At 36.3% G+C, this 14,069-nt stretch overlaps 1 protein-coding gene across 2 annotated transcripts in view; it reads left to right on the top strand.

Annotated features, from left to right (window-relative positions):
• BMPR1A (bone morphogenetic protein receptor type 1A) overlaps positions 1 to 10,988 on the top strand; it is a 142,779-nt gene extending 131,791 nt beyond the window's left edge. For both annotated transcript variants that reach the window (XM_032608510.1, XM_032608511.1), the window contains 5 exons: positions 984 to 1,176; positions 3,545 to 3,842; positions 5,698 to 5,873; positions 6,904 to 7,034; positions 7,122 to 10,988. In XM_032608510.1, the coding sequence (XP_032464401.1) occupies positions 984 to 1,176; positions 3,545 to 3,842; positions 5,698 to 5,873; positions 6,904 to 7,034; positions 7,122 to 7,247 (924 nt within the window). In that variant the 3' untranslated portion in view covers positions 7,248 to 10,988. The remainder of the gene's footprint in view (positions 1 to 983; positions 1,177 to 3,544; positions 3,843 to 5,697; positions 5,874 to 6,903; positions 7,035 to 7,121) is intronic.
• Positions 10,989 to 14,069: the final 3,081 nt, after the last annotated feature.

Here is a 14,069-nt window from a genome sequence, read left to right on the forward strand (position 1 = left end):
AGATCACGTAGGGTCTTACAGACTGAGTTGAGTATTTTTAACTGTCATTTAGATTTTGCTACATGATAAACCATCCCAAAGCTTAGTGGCTTGAAACAACAAACATTTGTTATTTTTCATGATTCTGTGGGTCTTCTGGGCAGTTCTTTTTCTGAATTTGCTCAGCTAGAGCCAAATGGTATAGTTTATGTACATGGCCAACAGTTGGTATGGTTTTGCTCATTTTGGTCACAGGGTGCCCTAGAATGGCAAGAAAGGGAAAGCTCCAGTGCACAAAGACTTTTCACTTGTTTTACAGTTGCGGTTGTTCTTTTGCCCAAAGCAAGTCATGTAGCCAAGCCCAGAGTCTGGAGGAGACTACCCAAGGGTGTGTGTACTGGGAGGGGAATTATATAGTCCACTTTTGCAAACAGTCTGCCACATTGACTAACCTGTTATTTTGTGATTTTAGAATATATTGTACATTGTTTCATCTCCTTTTGAATACAGTACAGTCCTCCCTCAGGATAGACCTCAGGGGTTGGTTCCAGGACCCCTTGTAGATACAAAAACGTGCAGATGCTCAGGTCCCTTACAGTCGGCCTTCCACATCCAAGGATGCGGAACAGATATGGAGGCTGACTGTATATATGTTAATCTTCGAATTGGTTGGTTGTATATACCATCCTTTTTTTTTTTTTTTTTTTTTTTTTTTTTTTTTTTTTTTGCGGTACGCGGGCCTCTCACTGTTGTGGCCTCTCCCGTTGTGGAGCACAGGCTCCGGACGCGCAGGCTCAGTGGCCATGGCTCACGGGCCCAGCTGCCCCACGGCATGTGGGATCTTCCCAGACAGGGGCACGAATCCGTGTCCCCTGCATCAGCAGGCAGACTCTTAACCACTGCGGTACCAGGGAAGCCCCATACCATCCTTTTTGATGGGATGGCCTATTAAACCACTTTTTCAATCTTAATATGTTCTTCTCATTTTACTTTTTACTATGAAGGTTCAGCGAACTATTGCCAAACAGATTCAGATGGTTCGGCAAGTTGGTAAAGGCCGATATGGAGAAGTGTGGATGGGTAAATGGCGTGGTGAGAAAGTGGCAGTCAAAGTGTTTTTTACCACTGAAGAAGCTAGCTGGTTTCGAGAAACGGAAATCTATCAAACCGTGCTAATGCGCCATGAAAACATACTCGGTGAGTACACGTTTGAGTTTAGTCAATTCCATATTCTTCAACGTTAGTGGGATGCTGGTGGAAGCCTGGCACATGGGCTTTGAAAACATATGTGAGTTCAGTTGTGTGCATTTGGCTAAAGGAAATCTAGTGGAATATACAGTTTAAATACAACCCAGTCCTGAATGGCAACCAACCACTTTCCAGACATGGCTCAGAGATATTTTGGGGTTGGGTTCCAGACCACTGCAATAAAGCACGTCCCACAAATATTTTGGTTTCCAAGTGCATATAAAAGTTATGTTTATGCTGTACTATACTCTATTAAGTGTGCAGTAGCATTATGTCTAGTAAACAATGTACATACCTTAATTTAAAAATACTCTACTGCTAAAAAATGCCGAACAATTACAATAGTAACATCAAAGACCACTGATCACAGATCACCATAACAAATATAATAATAATGAAAAAGTTTGAAGGTTTGTGAGAATTACCAAAATGTGGCACGTGAAGTGAGCAAATGCTGTTTGAAAAACGGCTCCTATAGACTTGTGGCAGGAGTTGCCACAGACTTTCAATTTGTTAAAAACCCAGTATCTGTGAAGCTCGGTTAAACAAGGTATGTCTATATTTACTACCCAGCTGAGGAGAAACAGCAGTGAGTTTCAAAGTGGAAGTAATATAGTTTATTGGACTTAGTCATATAGTAACAAAAAACAAGTCTTTTAAAGGTAATTTAAGCAATTTTCTAGGGTAACTTGAACTATATGTACCTTTGCCTGTTGCAGATTAAATCACCCCCCTCCCTCATAAGATGTAGCTTCATTTATTATGTTCTATGCTTAATAGGTCTCTCTCCTCACCCCCATTCACACAGTAGCAAAATAACCTAGGTATGATCTGATCAGTAGGGTACATAAACTCATCTACCTTCCCTGACTTTCTATTCAGGTACTATTTCCTTGCCCTTTAATTTAGAGAGTGTATAACATGTTGCTAAGAGTATAGTTTCCTATACTAATTATATTCGTTTCCTAGGACTGTCCGTAACAGAGTGCCACAAACTAGGTGGCTTAAAACAACAGAAACTTAATTCTCTCAGAGTTATGGAGGCCAGAAGTTTAAAATCAAGGTGTTGACAGGGCCATGCTCTCTGAAGGCTTTAGGGGAGGACCCTTCCTTGCCTCTTCCAGATTCTGGTGATTGCCAACTATCTTCGGCATGCCTTGGCCTGGGAGACCACACTCCTATCTCTGTCTTTGTTGGCACATGGCCTTCTTCCTGTGTGTCTGTATCCATATTTCCCTCTTCCTATAAGGATACCAGTCATTGATTTAGGGCCCACTCTAACCTAGTATCACCTCATCTGAACTTGATTATACCTACAAAGACCTTGTTTCCACCTACGAAGACCTTGTTTCCAAATAAGGTCACATTTATAGGTACCAGGTGGACATGGCGGGGGGGAACATTATTCAACTCAGCATTCACCTTTTTCTGAAGAGAGGGAGAAGAAAAAGGAGAAAGAAAGGAGGCCAGTATTGTGAACTTGCTTGTCAGTGAGCCAGGCTGAGAAGGAAAATGTGATAAGGCATTGATGGGCAAGTGGGAGTTGGCTTAGTTAGGAGCGAACTCTTAGTTGAACATATTTAACTTTATTATTTTTTTTTTAATTTTATTTTTATTTTATTTATTTTTGGCTGTGTTGGGTCTTCGTTGCTGCACGCGGACTTTCTCTAGTTGCGGCGAGCGGGGGCTACTCTTCATTGCAGTGTGCGGGCTTCTCATTGCAGTGGCTTCTCTTGTTACAGAGCACAGGCTCTAGGCACGCAGGCTTCAGTACTTGTAGCGTGTGGGCTTCAGTAGTTGTGGCTCGCCGGCTCTAGAGCACGGGCTCAGTAGTTATGGTGCACGGGCTTAGATGCTCCGAGGCATGTGGGATCTTCCCGGACCAGGGATCGAACCCATGCCCCCTGAATTGGCAGGCAGATTCTTAACCAGTGCACCACCAGGGAAGCACTAACTTTATTATTTTAATGGGTCCACTTTTCAGTTTGAAATGAAGAGCCTTTTCCACATTCCTTCTTTATAGTTCTTCATCCTTACAGAATCATGTAGATTAATAGCATTTCCCTAGGTTATTATATATGTGATCTTTTTCTTAGTCATATTATCATTTTTATGATTATTAAGATTACTTTAAATTAATTACAAAATTATAGACTTTTAAAAGTTTTGGTAATATATTCAAGAAATTTTGTCAGACAAGTTAAATTTTTATTACCTGTAGATTATACCTAAGTTATTCTCAGTATCCTAAATGAGCATTCATTATTCTTCCTAGCTACATCTGATAACTAACCTTTTAAATTCATTAATTGAACAGGTTTTATAGCAGCAGATATTAAAGGTACAGGTTCCTGGACTCAGCTCTATTTGATTACCGATTACCATGAAAACGGATCTCTCTATGATTTCCTGAAATGTGCTACACTAGACACCAGAGCCCTGCTTAAGTTGGCTTATTCAGCTGCCTGTGGTCTGTGCCATCTCCACACAGAAATTTATGGCACTCAAGGAAAGCCTGCAATTGCTCATCGCGACCTAAAGAGCAAAAACATCCTCATCAAGAAAAATGGAAGTTGCTGTATTGCTGACCTGGGCCTTGCTGTTAAATTTAACAGGTGAGTGGTTCTTTACCTATTGTTTTGAAATTATTGTAATCTCCTAAAGATATTTACCTGTTCGTATTTGTATTCAGGACAGTGGACTTCCAAACATGTATTTGTGCTTATATAATTATATAAATTGGGTTTGGGGGGGTTGTCTTCGTGGGGTTCGTTTTGTTTTGTTTTGTTTGCAGTATGTGGGCCTCTCACTGCTGTGGCCTCTCCCACTGTGGAGCACAGGCTCCTGACGCGCAGGCGCAGCGGCCATGGCTCACGGGCCCAGCCGCTCCGCGGCATGTGGGATCCTCCCAGACCGGGGCACGAACCCGTGTCCCCTGCATCAGCAGGCGGACTCTCAACCACTGTGCCACCAGGGAAGCCCTGTCTTTGTGTTTTGTTGTCATTGTGTTTTCTGTTTTTAACAAAAATTACATCCTATTCTACATAATTCTTGATTTCCTACTTTTTATTGTCTTAGACATCCTTCCGTTTCAGTATATATAGATCTACTTCATTCTTCTTAACAGTGTTAAGGAAAGTTTTCCGTTTTATAGATGTACTATAATTTATTTCATCTGTGACCCAACTGATGAGCATTAAAGTTACCTCCAGTTTATCTCTATTATTTTATAAATGCTTTAATGAATATTGTATTTTATCCATATATAATATCCTTGAATACTTGTACAAGTACTTCTTCATGATGGATTGCTAGAGAAGGGGCTAAACAGAGACTATGTACATATTACGTTATTAATAGTATGTTGTAGGTTATCCCTTTAGAAAGCGTGCATCAGTTTACACTCCCATAAACAAGATATAAGTATGCCATTTTTTCATCACTACTTGATATTGTCAATATTTTTAAACGATGAGAATATCAGATTTTTAGAAAACCATTTAAATTGTTTTAATGTTATAATTCTGGAATACAGCAGCCATTTCACATTTCAAAACTCATTTCAGGCCATAAAATAGAAGTGCTAGTCCATAATAAAGCAAACATTAAAAATTTTTAATCTTCTTCCATCATTTTTACAGTATTCTAATCCTGTTGTTTTTATCAGTGGAGTGTTTATTGGCTCAGATATTCATCAGATGCTAATTTAAGAAAATATAAAATACATTATATTAATCTCTGCCTCAGAGTAGTTTCAGAACCTAATAGATCTGGAGACCTAAAAACAAATCATTCATGTCTTCTAACTCTAAAATTTACTCCAAAAATTGAAAAAAACAATAAACATCATTTCAAGATGATTATGTAAACATTACTCACAATAGAACTAAGTTGGTTGGATCCATAAAGAAAAAAAATGTAATCCTAAATCACAAAGGATCACATGAGAATGATAAAAGCAAATGATTCCTCTCAATTAATTTTCACATTCACTTGTTCTGGGATATAATTATGTACCACTTTTTTTATATTCAGTATTGTTCTCTTTCTTAGAGAGGCACAAAACTTGTTTGGTGACAAAACTTGACCTGAACTGATGTGAGGTATTTACTGTCTTTATTTATCCAGCTTAGTATGAACATTCATACTTAGTTTTTCACTGTGTACTTACTAATGATTTTGATTGAGTACTGCTGCAGACCCTGCTGGAGATTTATATAATATATAGTATATATTTAAAGGGTATATTACTTTTTTAAATCTGAAAGATGCTGAATTTCAAAATACATCTGACCCCAAGGATTTCTGTTAAGGGAATGTAGACATATTAGATAGATAGATAGATCTTTATTTTATTTTGTTATATATATACAGAGAGAGACCCTGACGTTTACAATATGAGACAAAAATAGATGAGAAACGATTTTGTTCTTGGCCCTCAACCTGGACGTTGTCTGTCTTCTGTTTCAGTGATACAAATGAAGTTGATGTACCTTTGAATACTAGGGTGGGTACCAAACGCTACATGGCTCCAGAAGTGCTAGATGAAAGCCTGAATAAAAACCATTTCCAGCCCTACATAATGGCTGACATCTATAGCTTTGGCCTGATTATTTGGGAAATGGCTCGTCGTTGTATCACAGGAGGTAGGAGTTTAGGTAGCATGTTTCTGGTTATGTTTGTATACTCATCATTCAAAAAATAACAGCTCCAGTTGTATAATTTAGATGTCGTGTGTGTCAGGGATCCCCAAGATCAACCCCTCCCCAGTTCTGTGATTTCATTAGGACTCCCAGGACTCAGCATATAGTTGTCTTCACAGCTAAAATTTGTTACACTGAAAGACTACACATCAAAATTAGCAAAGGGGAAAAGGTGCATGGGGCAGAAAGTTTAGAGGAAATCAGGTACAAGCTTCCAAAAGTCTTTTCCCAGTGGAGTCGCTCGGGATTTGCTTAAGTTACTCCAGCAATGAATTGTGATAATGTGTAAAATATTGTCATCCAGGGAAGTTCATTAGAGATTTAGTACCCAAAGATTTTTTTGGAGGCTGGTCACGTGGGCATCCTCTGTCTAGTATGTATCAAAATTCCTGACTTCTAGAAAGAAAGCCAGGTGTCCAGCATAAACCATATTGTTGGCACAAACAGTCTAGGCACAGTGACTCACCTTTTCATTAGTTTTATGTGAGTGTAGGGAGCTGTTTACCAGGCAAGTTCTCAGACACCAGTCAAGTGCCAGTCTTGCAAGCAGGCCTTTTAAGAATGGCAGTTTCAGGTCTGCTTTATTAACTCTTTTCTGCATATATGTTGTCTTTCTACTGCAGAAAAAAAAATAATTAAAAAAATTAAAACCTCATTCATTAGTAGAAACAATTGTGTGCATAAATAATTAGACTGAAAATTTAGGGTAAGTGAGTGGTTCACCTTGCTTATTTTAAGGGGTATTGGTATGTCCAATATGGACAACTGTGGTGGGGGTAGAGAAAATAATTAGACATTAAAAAAAAAGAGAACATACATTTACTATTAAAAGTGAATCATCCACTCTGTAATCTTTTCTTCTTTGTGGAGGGATTTGTTTCAGTTCCATAGTTCAGTAGAAGGTACTGAATGGATTGATGTATTTTGTCCAGCCACCATTTTTGTGCCCACTATACCTTCTAACTCACTACAGGAATTGTAGAAGAGTACCAATTGCCATATTATAACATGGTACCCAATGATCCATCATATGAAGATATGCGTGAGGTTGTGTGTGTCAAACGTTTGCGGCCAATTGTGTCTAATCGATGGAACAGTGATGAAGTAAGTGGAATTCAGTCCCCTTAGGAAGTGATTGCTGAGTGTTGCCAACGATATTTACCTACTCACTACATTCTCTTTACTTTTCAGTGTCTACGAGCAGTTTTGAAGCTAATGTCAGAATGCTGGGCTCACAATCCAGCCTCCAGACTTACAGCTCTGAGAATCAAGAAGACACTTGCCAAGATGGTTGAATCTCAAGATGTAAAGATTTGACAGACAAATAATCAAGAGGAGAAATTCTAGACTGCAAGAACTGTTTTCACCCAAGGAACGGGTGGAATTAGAATAGAATAAGGATGTTAACTTGGTTCTCAGACTCTTTCCTCACTACACCTTCACAGGCTGCTAATATTAAACCTTTCAGTACTCTGTAGAATACAAGCTGGGAACTCCTAAACACTTCATTCTTTATATATGGACAGCTTTATTATAAATGTGGTTTTTGATGCCTTTTTTTAATTGGGTTTTTATGAACTGCATCAAGACTTCAATCCTGATTAATGTCTCCAGTCAAACTCTGGGTACTGAATTACCTGTTCATAAAATGGTGCTTTCTGTGAAAGCCTTAAGAAGATAAATGAATTCAGCAGAGATGGAGAAATATACACTTTTACCTTCTACCTGAGAAAATTTAATCTATTTGTATTCTACCTTTGTGAACAGCCTATGGATCATGATCTGTTTGGGATACTGCTTAGTTTATGATAGTTTGTCATGCCTTGATAATGGTGTGTGTGTGTGTGTGTGTCTGTGTACATACATGCATACCAGAATTCCTCTGCTGCCATTTGAATTAGAAGAAAATAATTTATGAATGCACAGGAAGATATTGGTGGCTGTTGGTTTTGTGCTTTAAAAATACATTATCTGACCAAGATTTGCCAATCACATAAAAGCCATTTACCTTGCAAGTGAGCTAGCTTCTCCACCAACTTTATTTTTTAACATTAAAGTTGATATAAAGGCCAAAAGGAGTTTAAAGTGTATATAAATTTGGACTGTTTTCCTCCCACCACAAACTCTTTTTTTTTTTTTTGTAATTATTATTTTTGTCATGAAAAGCATTCTATCCAAAGTTGGAACTTCCAATGCCATGAACCTTCTAAAGAAAACACTTCTTATTGAAGTGAATACTAATGACTGCATTTGATAGCAATTTAAGTGCCTATAACCATGTTCTGTATTCTTTATTCTCAGTAACTTTTAAAAGGGAAGTTATTTATATTTTGCATGTAATATGCTTTACTTGCAAAACACCTGCTCCTTTACAACCATATTTTATATATGTACATACATTCATACTATAGAAACCAGCTCATGTGTACCTCATATTCCATCCTTAAGGGAAAATAATTAAAAGATTTTCAGAAAAAAAACGTTGTAAAGTAGAAGAACTACATGTAAATTTTCAGAATTAATTCAAAGTAGTATATCAAGTCTAGGATTTTGTTTAAATATCAAGAACTAACCATAGGTATAGACTTTCATTAAGATGCCATCATCTCAATTCTCCTTTATGAAAGGATCCTCCAATTAGAAATTTCTGTCACAGAGTTAATATACATTCGTCAACAACTGTTTTAGACATTTAAATCATTTGAGATTTTTGGTTCTATGATTTCTGTTCCGTAAGTTTGTGAAGACAGTGAAGAATCAGGCAAAAAGTTCAATATCTAGTCAGTACCTATATCTATACCATATAGCTGTTATTCAATAAAATGCTACATATTTATGGATGCCTTGTTTCCCCAAGGAGTAATTCTGATCTACTTTAACTATACTTCTGTAATGCCTTTTAAATATTAATATCTTATTCTGAACAAACAACTCATGGGTGCATAAAGTGAGACAGTTTTCTTGAATATAGCATAAAATAAATGTGATTATATCGCAACATAGTTAAAAAAATCTTTAAAGGGGAGGAATCAGAGCATGTATCCATCCATTGCCAAAAATGTGACTGACATTTAAGGATGAAATGCTTACATATTTGTCTATACATCAATCACAAATTTGAGACTTGCTTTAACAGTTTTGACCAAGTTTAATAATTTTCATCTTACATAACTAAAGCTTGAAGTGTTTATCAAGATAAGTAAATTTATATATTGATATATATAGTACCCAATAACTTCCTGTTTGAGAATGTTTTCCCCATCTCTGCACTGAGAAGTACAGGTATTTTTATCTAAATTTCCAAGTGATTTAAGAATACTTATGAGCTCTACTTAGTGTAAGGTTAACCTTGATTTATTTTTTATTTGATAAACTATAAATTTTGAAAATAATTTGTCATCTTAATAATAAATGTAAGGAAAGGCAAACTCTATTCTTAGAAATGTAAAATAGTATGTGGAAGCAGACAATTGCAGATAATATGTTAAGTACAAGAGCATTATAATGATTTTTTAATTAAATTGATCTATTAAAAGTGATACCAAGAAACTTGTTCAATAAAAATATTTTCTAATATTACATGTTCTTTACAAAGCAAATTAATCCATTTTTGAAATCCTAAAGTCAAAAGTTGCATGAAATCTATTTTTTCTCTCCTTTTATTCTTACTCTTAAATTTCTAAGTTCATATTTAAATATTTAAAGAGTAAAAGAGGAAGTATTACATAGTACCATAAATAATAATTTGTAAAACCCTGGAAGCCATTATTTGGTCCTGCTTACAACTTAGCATCTTAAAAATGTGTAGCTTCTGTCTGTCATCCCTTTAAATAATTAAAACATCAAAACAAACAAAAAACCAAAACTACCTGAATATAACAAAAGTTAATCCTCCCTCAAAGAAAATTCTCCTTATGAGTTCTCTTTATACTGGTAAATATCAATATCTTTAGAATTAAGGGCATGCATGCTAGGAATTGGCTTCAGTGTGTCTAGTCTAAACTTTCCCTGTGCTTTCTTATTGGACAAGTTTCTGAAGCATAAAATTCAAATCTGGTTTCTCTGGAAATGTTTTCACAAAAGATACTTCAATCAACATTTTGTGTTGCCTTTCCAGTTTCAGGAGTTGAGCTTAGAAAGTGACCTATAGTTTTTGAAAATTATGTTTTCCTAGAATGTGCCAGATTTTTTATTTATTCGCTCTGTTCAGTACCTTTTTTCCCCAGATGCTTTGCTTCTGTTTAGAACAAAAATGCAATACAATGTTTAAAGAATCATGCATCTCTAAGTTGGCCCAAGATCAAATTTGATATTGAATAATTTATTCCAGGCAAGATTTTATAAGTTAAATTATTTATTTTTCTTTTCATACACGTTTTGAAATGTTTCTAAATATCTAAAATAATTTCAACAGCAGAAATACGAATTGATTTTTTTTTTAAAGATTGTTGCAGCTCTTGTACTGTTTAAAAGTGGTAATATTTATTATTTGCTTGGGTCAGATGTTAAAATAGCAGTGTAGCAGTTCCTCTTCTTGCCTCAGTGCTATTATGAGAGTCACAGTGAAAACTGCAGAGAGCTGATACATTCATAAAGAGCAGATTAAATCTAGGGCAGCATCACATGAAGCTATGTGTAATCATTCTATAAGGAAGGTATGTGAATACTGCTTTTGCCAAGGATTAAATATATTGTAATTTTACCTTGTGCTCTGTACTATGCTTTCAATGGAATTATTTAAGCCCTTCTAGTGACTGTTGTCTTTGCCCATTTAAAAACTAAAATGTAGTATATATTGTATAAAATGAAAGTATCATTATAGCTTAATTAGGAAAGTTGTACATATACACTGAAAGAAGGTTAAAAACAAGCAGTTTTATTATGCATTTGTAAAACACCAAAAATATAGATTCATCTTTGATATGTAACACACTAAATGTATTTTGTACAGCATCTGGTTTAAAAGGTGCCTTATTAAGTTTACCATTAATTGCTTTGTTCTATATATAGATTACATCCAGTGTATCATTTTTAAGTAAATAACCTTATTTTAGTATACTTTAGTGATGTGTTTTGTGATGCTCTGCTTGGACTGTATTGTGTATCAGAAGTCACCTATCCAGTGAAATTTTATAACAAATAAGTTAGTGTACATACAGATGTCCCTGAGATGGGCAGTGTGGACACAGGGCGGGTAAGTGGCCGCACACTCTTTCCTTTGTGTAGATAGAGAAGTTATAATAGATATATAAGCCTATTATAGCCAAGGGTTATTTTCCTTTAAAAAAAAAAAAGAACAAAACATTTTTTCTAATTCTAAAAATATGTACTCATTGCAGAAATTTTGGAAAACATAGGAAAGAATAAAGAAGCAAATGAAATCATTCAAAATCCTATTGCCAGATAGTACAACTATTTACAGTTGAATGTTTCTTTTTGATCTTTTTTGCTGCTGCATATTTTTTTTAAATGTTAAGATAGAGCATGTCATTATATATCCATTGAAAACATTTTTTAAAAAATTGACTACATAACATTCCACTAAGTAGACGGAACAATTTATTTTTATAATTCCCTGTTGAATATTTGGGTTATTTTCATTGTTCGGGAAAATATAACCAATATATTGAACATCCTTGTACATAAATCTTCATATATTTATTTTCTTAGATTACACTCCTAAAAATGGAACCAGTGGATATGAACTTTTTAAAGATTCTTTAAGATGAAAAAAAAAAATCTGAGATTCTTTAAATATTGCAATCTTGCTGCCAAGAAGGGTTTTTCATTTACTCTCCTAAGAGCAGTGTAAGAGAGTGCTCATCTCACTACCTGGCCAGGTAATTTCTTCGAAGTTTTTTCTCTTTCTGCTAATAGAGTGCCTGATTTCTTGCCTGTAACTAGCTTCTTTTAGTTAGAGTAGTGTAATCCATTTATCTGGCCTTATGGTGTTCCTGCTGCAACAAATGCTGTTTTAAAAGCTTAAACTTCATGGAAGTAAAGGTAGCTTTCCTTCTGTAGCAATATCGTTCTCACCACCTGTCAGAGCTGTTTCCAGTTGTGTGTAAATTCACTCAGTGTGCCTTGTGATGCCTTTTTGTAGGCACTTGAACATGTTAAATCCTTATAAAAGATTTGTTACTAGTTGATGTCTCCCCACCCCCGCCAAAAAAAAGTTTGGAGATAGCCTATTATAGATTCCTTACTGGAATCCGCATTTAGTGTCACTGTAAGACAGTTTCTTGAAACAATAGCATGTACTCTTGTACAGCTTGATAAAGAAGACTCAGGGATTTCTTGGGCCTATCAAATACTTCCTCGCTTTTTTTCCATCTATAAAAAGCTGACTCAAAAACTGGGTAAATATATTAATTCTTCCTCCTCAGCATAATGTTAGTCTCCCTGTTTAGTTGGAAGAGTGACTATTTCCAAGGTTTCTTTAACATTATTAGTAGCCTTAATAGAGTAGACATTAAGAAATGAGATACTGTTCTTCCAGAATAGTCTAATCCTTGTAGGTAATTTTAAGCAGCTGCTAATTCAGTCATTAAGTCTTCATTCTCTTGGAGAAATATTTATCTGCCTGTTGCTAATGCATGGACCATTTCTTGCACTTCATACTTCAGTTGGATGCAGATTCCTAAGAAAGCCTGGCTTCAGCCCTGGAGCAGTACAGCCTAAGTGGACACAGTCCACTGCAGGTGACTTGCCAGGAGTGTAGGCAGAGGCCACCTAATGGCAGTGGCACTGTTCTAGTCATGGGGAGTTAAACACTGTGAGCTCAGGGTAAGAGCAAATGGGCAAGTCACCCTGAAGCTGGGAATCAGTAAAAGGAAACTTAGTTCAAGTGCAAAGGTACATGAAAAAATATTTCAGATAGAAGCAGAGACTAGGGCTGAAAGGTTATTGAATTGTTGCTGAATTGTTCTCTTTTTTAGATGCAGTATATGTGGCCTACCTGTTACTCCTCTGAACTTTATCTTTCTGGTCTTTGTCCGGTTACTTGCTCAGAATGAAATTCAGAGTGATTCCAGATACCCCAGTGCTCCCTGCACCCACCTCACTACTCATGGCCTAGATTTTTTTTTTTTAACATCTTTATTATAGTATAATTGCTTTACATTGTTGTGTTAGTTGCTGATGTATAACAAAGTGAATCAGCTATACGTATACAAATATCCCCATATCCCCTCCCTCTTGCGTCGCCCTCCGATCCTCCCTGTCCCACCCCTCTAGGTGGTCACAGAGCACCGAGCTGATTTCCCAGTGCTATGCATCTGCTTCCCACTAGCTAGCAATTTTACATTTGGTAGTATATATATGTCCATGCCACTCTCTCACTTCGTCCCAGCTTACCCCTCTCCCCGTGTCCTAAAGTCCATTCTCTATGTCTGCATCTTTATTCCTGTCCTGCCCCTAGGTTTTTCAGAACCTTTTTTTTTTTAGATTCCATATATATGTGTTAGCATACGGTATTTGTTTTTCTCTTTCTGACTTCACTCTGTATGACAGACTCTAGGTCCATCCACCTCACTACAAATAAGTCAATTTCGTTCTTTTTTTTATGGCTGTGTAACACTCCATTGTATATATGTGCCACATCTTCTTTATCCATTCATCTGTTGATGGAACTTAGGTTGCTTCCATGTCCTGGCTATTGTAAATAGAGCTGCAATGAACATTGTGGTACATGACTCATTTTGAATTATGGTTTTCTCAGAGTATACACCCAGTAGTGGGATTGCTGGGTCATATGGTAGCTCTATTTTTAGTTTTTTAAGGAACCTTCATACTGTTCTCCATAGTGGCTGTACCAATTCACATTCCCACCAACAGTGCAAGAGGGTTCCCTTTTCTCCACACCATCTCCAGCATTAATTGTTTGTAGATTTTTTGATGATGGCCATTCTGACCGGTATGAGGTGATACCTCACTGTAGTTTTGATTTGCATTTCTCTAATTAGTGATGTTGAGCATTCTTTCATGTGTTTTTTGGCAGTCTGTATATCGTCTTTGGAGAAATATCTATTTAGGTCTTGTGCCCATTTTTGGATTGGGTTGTTTTTTGTGTTTTTGATGTTGAACTGCATGAGCTGCTTGTGTGTTTTGGAGATTAATCCTTTGTCAGTTGCTTCGTTT

The sequence above is a fragment of the Phocoena sinus genome, chromosome 16 (genome assembly GCF_008692025.1).
Source record: "Phocoena sinus isolate mPhoSin1 chromosome 16, mPhoSin1.pri, whole genome shotgun sequence".
In the NCBI taxonomy this organism is placed as follows: domain Eukaryota; kingdom Metazoa; phylum Chordata; class Mammalia; order Artiodactyla; family Phocoenidae; genus Phocoena; species Phocoena sinus.